At 42.2% G+C, this 11,620-nt stretch overlaps 2 protein-coding genes across 4 annotated transcripts in view; both read right to left on the bottom strand.

Moving 5' to 3' along the window:
- Positions 1-1,248, bottom strand: part of LOC124626525 (uncharacterized) — a 3,412-nt gene extending 2,164 nt beyond the window's left edge. For all 3 annotated transcript variants that reach the window (XM_053677403.1, XM_053677402.1, XM_053677401.1), the window contains exons 1-2: positions 391-1,248; positions 1-36 (exon numbers count right to left, since the gene is read on the bottom strand). The exon at positions 1-36 is cut by the window's left edge and continues 351 nt beyond it. In XM_053677403.1, the coding sequence (XP_053533378.1) occupies positions 1-36; positions 391-427 (73 nt within the window). In that variant the 5' untranslated portion in view covers positions 428-1,248. The remainder of the gene's footprint in view (positions 37-390) is intronic.
- A 132-nt stretch (positions 1,249-1,380) lies between these two features.
- On the bottom strand, positions 1,381-11,158 carry stim2a (tromal interaction molecule 2a). The gene is made up of 12 exons (XM_047152193.2): positions 10,058-11,158; positions 9,666-9,796; positions 8,476-8,590; positions 8,268-8,379; positions 7,969-8,084; positions 6,367-6,544; positions 5,909-6,086; positions 5,426-5,587; positions 5,170-5,270; positions 4,644-4,885; positions 4,233-4,410; positions 1,381-3,996 (listed from the first exon to the last, which is right to left on the bottom strand). Exons 1-12 carry the CDS (start codon positions 10,152-10,154, stop codon positions 2,520-2,522), a joined length of 3,087 nt encoding a protein of 1,028 aa, XP_047008149.2. The 5' UTR covers positions 10,155-11,158; the 3' UTR covers positions 1,381-2,519.
- Positions 11,159-11,620: the final 462 nt, after the last annotated feature.

Genomic DNA, 11,620 nt, shown 5'->3' with positions numbered 1-11,620 from the left:
CTCCAGAGATCCTCTTCTGACCGGAGAACACAACACCTGCAACACAACATCACACTTCACATTACACTAAGGAGGGGGTACAAACTTCTACACAACATCACACTTCACATTACACTAAGGAGGGGGTACAAACTTCTACACAGCATCACACTTTCCATTACACTAAGGAGGGGGTACAAACTTCTACACAACATCACACTTTCCATTACACTAAGGAGGGGGTACAAACTTCTACACAACATCACACTTGACATTACACTTAGGAGGGGGTACAAACTTCTACACAACATCACACTTTACATTACACTAAGGAGGGGGTACAAACTTCTACACAAGGCCCCAGCAGGTGTGGGTTGTGTAGAAAGTGTGTAAAAGTGGAATGAGACTTACACACGAGAGCGATGAGAGCGACTCTTGATGTCTCCATCTCAGACACTGGTGCTGAGCGGCTCGTGCTGCTGAAGATCTTTCATGCGCTCGTGTGTTCTGTAATCTGATTGGTCCACGCCAGTGGAAAATGTCTCTCTAGCAGCTCATTGGTTGCGGTTAAACAGCGATGTTTAGACACACGTCAGAGATGCACAAACTTTTTTTCTGTTTGACACTTTTTTTTCCTTAAGTTGAGCCTTTGATGTGGATGCATCTTATAGGTGATTGGTCAGAGCCAGTGGAACTTTACCACCTTCGGGGTGAGACGTTATCGCGTTCCTCCCGGTTTGTGGCTAACAAACACTTTTTCTATTCAAAACAAATACTTTGCAGTGCACATTCATTCGGGGGGAAAAAACAATTACCACGACGAAATAAACACAGAAATCAGGTGCCCTTAAACTCGTGTACGTAACAAGCTTACATCAGACTTGAACAGTGAAGGACCAAATATTCTTTTTTATCTTAAAGTGGAAATCTAATGTTTTTATTTTGATTAGATCCAACATCAGTGACATGTGACGCTCGTATAACATGACAGAGCTGATTTATACATGTGTGTCTGAGACTGCAGAGCGTCACTGTGGATTTCCTGTTCCTGCAAAGCGCACGCATGTGTGTGTGTGTGTGTGTGTGTGTGTGTGTGTGTGTGTGTGTGTGATTCTCAGAAATTGAATGGTGCTTAGGCTCACTGTATCTATAAGGTGACCATCTCTAACCACATGTTTCCATGATGTGTGTGTGTGTGTGTGTGTGTGTGTGTGTGTGTGTGTGTGTGTGTGTGTGTGTGTGTGTGTGTGCTGTAGAAGCCAAAGTACAAAATTATGATCTGAAGTTCACTGGATGACCTTTGACCTCTACTAAAATCATAAAGGTTGTCTCAGTGTCTCACATGGTGTTCGCTCATGGTGTATGGTGTCCTAAGCTGAAAAAAATGAAGTCATCTCAAGGTTTTACTTTTTTTAAAAAAATTATAATTAAATATTCAAAAGTACACTTATAACAATCAAAAAGAAAATGAAATGAATAAAATCACATTTGGTTGAATTTGTACGACTCGTTCAGCAAGTCTCAGACAGTTAAAATGGCGTTGCGCATTGTTGTAGAGAAACCCAACAAACTTCCTTCTAGTTCTACTTGTGAAAGAGACCAACAGAAAGCACAAATAAATCAATAAATAAACCGTTAAACACCACACAAATGAACTTTTGTCCCGTTGTAAACACACTGCACAGTGCAGATCCATTAGTCACCTGACATTTTAATTTAATAAACTGTTGAAATAGAAATAAACACTTAGATGGTACACTCTTTAGAAAACAATTTGAACACTTAAGGGTTGTTGCTCTGTAGGAATCCTTAGAAGTTCTACGTAGAACCCTAAAACAGAGTCCTTTCCAAAGGCTAATAACCATTCATCTTCCATTGAACCATTAAAGAACCTTTGAAGAACCTTTGTGTGTGTATCACCTGGTACAAACTCCAGTGGTACAAACTCCAATGTATTGCCGGTTATTTTCTTCTTAATAGCCAGAACCTGCCAGGAGTTTAGCATTTAGCTTCTTGGTAGTTCTTCATGGAGTCAATTTTGTAGTAGGGTTCTACATAGAACCATTAAGGTTTCCACCAGAGAAACACACAAAGCGCCATTACGGGTTCTAAACAAGGTCCTTTAATAGTCCTGTTCGTATCCCTAAAGTGGATTTTTACGTACCAATACTTTTGCAACGTTTAAGACTTTATTACGTTTCATAAGTCATACTGTATTTAAGTAAACAACTTCACACACTTCCTGTCTTATAACAATAATCACATCTTTGATGGTGGAACTCAACTAAAATAGTGCAATAAAGTAGTCACTAAAACAAACAGACTTCTTCTTACAGCCATTACTTATTAAATCATCTATACGCCACTGTACGTAGATCAACAGGATGACGAAACTCCGCCATTTTAGTCATTTTAACTATCAGTCTATGAATATAAAACAAAAACCCTAATTGTTATGCCACTGCTTGTAAATATGAAGACTTTGGAACCACAAAGTGGGTGGGGCATGTGACACAAAAAGTTGTTGTAATGACTCAAACTCACAGCTTCTGCAAACCCCCTTGTGGATGTTCTCGTTTTGAGTCTTTATCTTTCTCCTTATCTTTCTTTTTCTTGAACAGATTCTTGAGCCTTAAGGATTTCTTGCCTTTGCCTCCACTATGGGATTCTGCCTGTGAGAGAGTTCCAGATTGAGTAGAACTGCTACTAGCACCATCACTGCTCACAAGGCTTTGGGAGGAGGTGGACACTGAGGGCAGTGAGGCAGGATGGTTGAGATCTCCAGTACTGGCCACATTTAGAGGGTTCTGATAAGACTTCTCTAAAATACCATCATACACTAGGTGGCTAAGGGGGTCTGATGGGGGAGCCCAGAGCATTAGGGAATCGATTGTAAGGTCAGGTTGGCTGAAGGGACCTGGGTCTGGAACAACAAACTCATCTCTGGAGATCTTTGGCCTGACAGTCTCCACAGGCATGTCCAACACATCTTTCTGGACAGACAGTTTTTGTCGCTCTGTGACAACATCATGCTCATCTCTAGAGAGCTTCCTGGAAACAGCATTGTCCCTTCTCTCTCTTAAAGACATTCCTCGTTGGTTTCCTGTTGAAACATCCAATTCATCATGTGCCTTTTTCCTAAAAGTGCTATCTATGGAACCACCTGCAAACAGCTTTCCCTTGTCCATGGACAGAACTAGTTCATCTCTGAGCACCTTTCTGTAAAATCGTTCTTTGGGCAACTCTTTAGGATCTCTTACCTTCTTCACTCTTTGTCCATCCACTGAGAAGGAGTCATCATGCTCATCTCTGAAAGGACTTGTGGAAGCCGAGTCTAAGGGTTTGTCCTTTAACAGGGTATGTTCCTTTTGAGTTTCCTTTCTATGCATTAATCTTTGAGCAATGTCCATCTCGACATAAAAATCTTGATCTCCACTTTGGATATCAGTCACATATTCATCTTTTGGTATAATCTTTGACAGGCTTTCTCCTGAGGGATCCTTCCTTTCCTTAAACATCTTTCGTCGCAGACTGCCCACATTTACCTCAGCATCATCCATGTATGTTATTCCAAAGTAAGGATCCATGGGAGAATCCAATTTCTCCCAGGTGGACAGTCTAATAGAAGAATAACTAGCATCTACTGGTAAACTCCTTGGAATCTTCTTGAAATCAACAGGAACCTCAGGTTCCTTTGTACACATTGGACTCCCCAAAGCTTCTGCAGACACCTCAGGTTCCTCTCTGGATATCTTTCTGACTTGGGTTTCGAGTTCTTCATGTGACACCTTTCTAGTATCACCCCATAGAGAATACCCAAGTTCCTCTCGTGATATCTTCTGCAAGGGACTGTTCTCTTGTCCATCATGTGGAACCTTACTTGTGACACTATCAGAGAAAAGGTCCAAGTTGTCTCGGTATAGTCTTCGAGGTGAAGTATCCAATCCAGGGCTGGTGTACTTTATTCCAACAGGCGGTCCAACGGGATCAGGATCGGAGACTGCCTCTTGACACTCTCTGTTGTACAAGTGAAGGATTTTGGAAAATACTGATGATGTTTTGCAATATTCTTCTCATTTACAAATATGAGAAAAAGAACCCATAAAAATGCAGACCACGCAAAATGTATTCTCTATTAATTTCACCACAGCTAAACCTACAAACTACAGATGCTACCCGTCAACAGCAATCAACCAACCGACTTGAATATACCAATCAAAACCAGTCAACCATCCTCTGCAATAAAAACTTACTGTTTCACAGTAGCAGGGAGAATGATTTCTTCCCCTTCTTCCTCACCATACCGATGGAGCGGAGGCCGTATCGGGATTAGAAGATCAGGATCAGGTGACAGAATCACAGGTGGCTGGACGATATGACCGGTTCGACGAGAACGGACCAGCGGTCGAGGAGAAAGCTTGAGCGGAGAAACTGTGACCGCCGATAAGAGTAAGAATTGGTAAATGAGATAAGACGATCTGGAGTTTTCCCTTTAATTTACTTTTACATTTATGGCATTTGGCCGATGCCCTTTTATGACCTTTAAACAACTGAGCAGTTTAGAGTTAAGGGCCTTGCTTAAGTGCCCAGCAGGGGCATCTTTGCAGTACTGGGAGTTGAACTCACAACCTTCTGATCAATAGTCCAACACTGACCGTACTCACCAGGAATTTTCTGTGGCATCATGGAAGGCATTCCATCCTGCATGTCATCTATGCCTACAGGCATTTGGTAGGAGGACATGGTGGCTCTTGACAAGACCATCCAGTTGGGGTCGGGGTACAAAGTGGTCGTGAGGCTGTGTAGTCCAGTGTTGTACATTATGGAAAATCCACACAACAACTCGATCTGCTGCCACCTGTGCAGGCGTTCTTGCAAACATGCGGTCACCTCTGCTAGGGCATTTCTATTACCAAAAACATCAACATACTCTTTAACAATCATTAATAATATTATGACCTAAGATTTCTGCTGTTCAATCATTCTCTCTGTATAGCCTTCAGTACCATGGTTCCTCTCTATTATCTGTACACAACAATAGAGTTTAACCACATGTTTGTACCATACGACCATACCATCATGCAAGGTTTTCCATACAACTTCAGTACCGCCCTATTGCCAACACAATTTCCCCATTTTATTCCTGCCATTAATGCACAGACACTAAAGTTCCCTCTCTTATATTCTTACTTGGCCTGTAAGATCTTGTGGTCCACTTGATCTAAAGAGGAACTGTGTGCCACTTGGAGGGTACCAAGAACAGAACTTCTCTTCTTCTTAATTCTCTCTGCCTTGAGATACCACCAAACAAGAACACAACAACAAATACATGCACACACTGGGTGTAAGGTATGAGGACTTAGCAAGAACGTAGCATGGCAAAATGTAAACATGGTTCTACCAAACCAAGGATCACAGCCCTTGTTAATCCAGATAGTGTTGGTACCTCATCCTTGGCAGTGGCCAGCTGCTGTTCGGCACTCTGCTTTTTGACGTTGTAGTACTGCATCTCCACCTCATGTGTGAGTTGCAGCCACAGCTGCAGAGACTCCGGCACTGACCAGCTAGCCTGCATGTCCTGCTCCGCTTTCTTCAGCGCCGCTCGAATCTGAGTGCAACACACACACATCACACACTCCTTCACGGCTGTTTCAGAACCTTTGGGGACCTTAAGTGACATCCTACAGGTTCCCCACAATCCCAATCATACCTCTCAATTTGCACAAGCTTGAAACCTGGTAACAACTACAGGATCATTGTCTCTTGTATATACTAAATGCTAAAAACATCCTAAATTCCTATGTGCCCCCTGGTAGTCTTGGGGGCCCTAAGTGGCCACCTATAGCTGGTCCTGCTCTCCTTCCATGCCAGTCTTTACCATTTACCATTACTCAGTTTGCATGTAAATTATTCTGAGGCAAGCACTCACCTGTTCAAGTTCTTCCTCAGCATATCTCAGTCGGCTTAGTTCACTGACGGCACCCTTGCGAAGCACATGGAGCCGGTTGGCTTCCTCTTGAGCTCCCTGGATCTCATCCCTCATCTTTTCTTCTAAAAACTGCTTCTCCACTGCTACCGTACGCTTCTCCTCCTGGGCCCTCTCCAGCCTGGGCAAAAGAAAATAATGTGATTCTGTTCAGGTCATGTGACCATATGCTTAGCTATTGTGTAGCAATTGGCAGAGACTTAGCTGGAAGGAATTAAGCTAAAATGTTGATTTTTTTTAAAGTATTGATCTTTAAAAGGTGCTTGCATGGTATGATCACCACCATCAGAGGGATTCTCAAGCACAAAAGGCTGGCCTGGATCAGTAGGACCTCTATTGCTAATTATTTCTGAGTTAAGGTGATGGTGAAACACTCGGGTGTGTGGACAATGATAACTCACTGCTCCTGCAGGTCTCGGAGACTCTTCTCAGCTCTCTGTAGGCTCTCCAGATCCTTCATCATTTTGGAAATGTGCTCCTTCGATGCTTTGTTCTGCACCTGAGCGAACCAGCAGCCACCCAAACCCATCACTACTGACACGAAGAGCAGCAGGTCCTTCAGCCAGTTGTGTGGTGGTCCTGGAGACAAAAATGGAGGGATACAACGTGACAAAATTCCAGCCAATTGGATCGTCTCACAGCTCAATTGTTTCTCAAATCTAGTGCAGTATTATTGATATTTCTGTAAAGCTGCTTTGAGACAATGTCTGTTGTAAAAAGCGCCATACAAATACAATTGAATTGAATTGAATTGAATATTATGACCTTACAAAATTTCTATTTCTTGCTATAGCATACCTGATTTGACCTTCAATATACTTGATAACTAGCAGAGGAAAATGAGGTTAAGGACTGAAATTCCAAGACAGTATTTACTAGATGTGACAGATGAAGTGTGTCACTTGATAAAATTAGAAGGTGCTCGATGCACTTAAATATGATCAGTGCTATATTTGTAAATGACTTTAAAATAGCTGAGGGTCTTAGTGGCCAAACCTGCTACTCACACCTCAAGTCATGTCTAATGAAGAATGATATGATACCAATGACCGACCAACTCCCATAGCTCCTACTCCACACTACCCCATACCTCTGGCCATCACGGGCCAGCAGCTGAGATGTTTCAGATATGAGTAAATTGGATTTATATTACTAGAAATCTCGACTACAATCAAATCTGATACCTCTCTGTGGTTCACTGTGGTGTTTTTATGAGGTTGATTGTCATGTTTGTATGAGTTTGAGGTTTATCTTGGTGTTTTTATGAGATTGAGGTTGATCTTGATGTTTCTTTAAGAATGAGGTTGAGCTGGGGGTTTTATTAGGTTGAGGTGATCTTGGTGTTCCTGTAATGTTGGCCTTGAGGTTTCTATGAGGTTGAGGTGATCTTGGTGTTCCTGTGAGGTCTATCTTTATGTTTCAAGGTTATCTTTAGGTTTCTATGAGGTTGTGGTTGATCTTGGTGTTTTCAGGAGGTTGAGTTTGTCTTGGTACATCTGTGAGGTTGAACTTGGTGTTTCTATGAGGTTGAGTTATCTTGGTGTTCATGTGAGGTTTATTTTGGTGTTTCTATGAGGTTGAGGCTGAACTTGGTGCTTCTATGTGGTAAATTGCTGTTTCTATGAGGTTGATTCATCTTGGTATTTTTCTGAGGTTGTGGTTGATCTTTCTATCAGGTCACTCTTAGTGTTGCTGTGAGGTTGATCTTGATGTTTCTATGAGGCTGAGCATGTGCTTGGTGCTTCTATGAGTTGTATCTTTGTGTTTCTATCAGGTCACTCTTAGTGTTGCTGTGAGGTTGACCTTGTTTTCATTTCCCCAACATATGCGAGTCGCCTTAGGTTGTAATCATCTAGGTGTTTTATCAGGTTTGAAAGACCCGATACACTTCAGCTAATGAATAAACACCATGCCCCTGACACTATATCTGGATGTGTGGCTGTTAGAAATTTGAGTCTTGAGTCTTGATCTCTAATTACAAGCGCACACTTAAAAATACACACGTGTAGGTGGTCCAAACAGCACAACATCGAGTGCCTTGAGCTTCAGCTTGTGTTTGTGCTGCTGGTCCTGGATCTTCAGGTAGGTGCTCATGAACGATGGCTCATTGGACGCAATCCTAGAAATAAAGCACAATTTCCACAACCTTCAAACTTCAAACAAAACTTCATAGAAATGTCCACTAACACTACGTTAGTGTTGCACCGAAGCTACCCGAAGAACCCTGGAGGAACGCTGTTTTTTTCCTACCGGTGTATGATAATTACAGGATTAAAGCAGGCCTCTGATTGGTTGCTCTCACCTAGGCAGTGTGTTCCCATTGACGCCTAACTCTTTAAAGCTCTTCTCGTATTGCGGCAACTCCACAAACTCTTGCAGCCAGCACAGCACATCCTTCTGTGTCCAGTTATGAACTGCGAGAGTGAGCAAAACATAATATTCACTGTTCACTAGCTTAAATATCATGGGTTGCTGCAAACACACACACACACACACACACACACACACACCTTCTGAGGACTTCCAGCCTCTCCAGAGCTCCTCTACGGTAATATGCTGGTCCTCTCTGTGCAGTTTACTGTGTTTATTCGTCTGCTGCTGCTGCTGCATGTCCTCAATAATGAACTACAGGTATATCACACACACACACACACACACACACACACACACACACACACATACACACACCAGGTTAGATCATATCATCATATCATCTGCACATATAGACACACTCACAAACAGACACAAAGACAAACACAGCTATTGAAAATGTTCACTACATCCTCATCCACGGTTCTCAAACATTTTTTAGTCCAAAGGCCCCTTCGTGGATAGTGTCACCGCCCCCCCCACCCCCCTTCCCCCAAAACACACACACACACACACACACACACTGTATGCACGTGTATGAGACGTAGTGCTGATAACTTCGTGTCATTCTTTTCTAGATTTTACTAAAGTAGATTTAATTAATTAATTTTTTAAAAATTAAAACAAAATAGAGATACAACCTCAGAGAACCACAAGCAGTGTGTGTGTGTGTGTGTGTGTGTGTGTGTGTGTGTGTGTGTGTGTACAGTCTTGGAATGTGTTCTGTGCTGTAACCGGAGACTCCATGATACTCCGTCTTAGGCACGTCCTTCATCTGCCCTGACACCTGATCCCCGCGCACACACACACACACACACACACACACACACACACACACACACACACACACACACACACACACACACACCACCACCACACTGACCTACAACCAGGGTTGGGAAGGTTACTTTAAAAATGTATTCTGTTACAGTTACTAATTTCTTCATAAAAAATGTCCTCAGTAGCGTAATCCGAGTTCACGATATGAATGTCAAGTAATCTGATGATTTTTTTGGATTACTTCAAGATCACATCTGTAAATGATGTCAAGAGAAAAGCAACATGATCTGAAACACTTTTATTTAGAGCTTAAAAACATGTTCAGTGTTTGGATTTGTTAGAATTAATGAATTAAATAAATAAATAACGGATTAAAATAATCGTTCATATGGTGATGTTTTCTCAAGAGTAAGGAGACGTTTATTTTACATTTCAGGAAGGAGTCTCCAGTGTTAGCGGTAACTCTCACTCACTCTCTCTCTCTCTCTCTCTCTCTCTCTCTCTCTCTCTACCTCCCTCTCTGTCTCTCTCCTCTCTCTCTGGTGTTTACCTCCACACTCTCCTCCACCTCGATCCCTCCGTCCTGATCGTCGTCCATCTCCTGGTGGATGTGACGCAGCGCCTCAAGGCTGTAACGATCCTCCTCCGTCACACACGGAGGACTCACCTGCTGACACACATCTGGGGTCAGAGGTTACAGACGAGGGTCAATAAGCAGCAGCGGTCATTAGCATATTAGCATAAGTGATAGACACTTTATCCTGCTCAGGGTTACGGTGGATCTGGAGTCTGGAGCAGCCTGAAATCACTAGGCCCTGATTTAACATTTCTAATCAACCAAGCCATCCTTCACATCATTCTGCAGATTGATTCAGCAGAATGTCAAATTAAATATCACTGCATTTTTCTTTCCACCATTTCTTCACAACTAGCAGCGCTCACCTGTTATGGTTTGAGTCTCCTTCTGTGCAGGTTCCTGAGTGCTAAAGCTAAAGCTAAAGCTGATCAGCAGCACTGTGACAGGGAGTCCGAGCATCATGATCAGATCTTCAAGCCCGAATCAGCAGATCAGCTCTCAGTCCAACACACAGCCTCCAGAGATTTAATTATTTATTTATTTTTATATCTGCAAGGTCCTGAGAAGTTCAACAACCACGACACCAAATTTAACTTCGGTCCACAAGACGAGCTTTATTATTATTATTATTATTATTATTATTATTATTATTATTATTATTATTATTACCTTACAGTATGAATGACTCACTAAAACAAATTAAAACACTTTTTTTTGAAGTGTCATCAGATGAAGAAAACCTTTCTAGCAGGTGTTGTGTAATATTCTGTAAAAATAGAAAGTCTCGAGCGGTTTCCACAAGGCACGCGCATAGATCACGTCACATTCCAGAAATCACTCCTCTATAATATTGTTTATATTATATCTATAGATATAATCTATCTAAAGATAAATGTGTGTTTTGTTTTGTTTGCTTGAATATCTGAATAACAAACTTTAATCATTGTAAAGGCGCGAGCGTAAAGGACAAAAGACAGAATGATAAGAGTTGAATTTATAAATAATAATAATAATAATTTTAAAAAATTAATAAATTAGCGACTCCAAGAGTAAAGATATAATTGTCGGGTGTGTGGATTTCATTATAAATTAAATATATAATTATACTTAATTGTCGGGTGTGTGGATTTCAGCACTGGATCATCATACAGGAAGAAAGTTAGAAATAATAAACAAAATAAGAATCCATCGAGCAGCTCAGTGGATTAAATCCGTGCACAAGTCCGTTATTCCTTCATTCCTCGCGCGTCCGGTGAATCCTGCTCAGAGTAAACATCCGTGACAGACATGAGCTGCTTTCTCCGTGTGTTTGCTGTAAACACGGCTGTAAATCCCACACACGCGTCTGCTCAGCTTCTCATCGCAAATCCACACGCGCTCTGATCACCGGGGACGCGCTCTGATCAACGTGAACGCGCTCTGATTACCGGGGACGCGCTCTGATCAACGTGAACGCGCTCTGATCACCGGGGACGCGCTCTGATCAACGGATACGCGCTCTGATCACCGGGGACGCGCTCTGATCAGCGTGAACGCGCTCTGATCAACGTGAACGCGCTCTGATTCTGATCCCAGATGTTGGGAATCAATAGAGTCGATTCAGCCCAATTACTACCTGAGAACAGGCAATAAAAAGTTCTGCTTTTGTTCTGTTCACCAAAGAGAAGTTTATTTAAGAACCAACACATACACACACACACACACACACACACACACACACACACACACACACACACACTTTTTCCTAGACTCAGGATTAAATTTAGAACCTTATCATATTAACCGAGTCCAAGATTCATGTTCTTAGAGGAGCAGAAACACCGGTTCGGGTTACGCCTCAACAACTCGGTCTGGCCTGAAAACACAACAGGTGTGTGTGAGTGTGTGTGTGAGAGTGTGTGTAGAGCGCTGTCGTTAACTGACAGGTG

Source organism: Ictalurus punctatus, chromosome 29, assembly GCF_001660625.3.
Source record: "Ictalurus punctatus breed USDA103 chromosome 29, Coco_2.0, whole genome shotgun sequence".
NCBI lineage: Eukaryota > Metazoa > Chordata > Actinopteri > Siluriformes > Ictaluridae > Ictalurus > Ictalurus punctatus.
The sequence above is the reverse complement of the archived record's forward strand: the minus strand, read 5'-3'. Positions and strand labels throughout refer to the sequence as shown.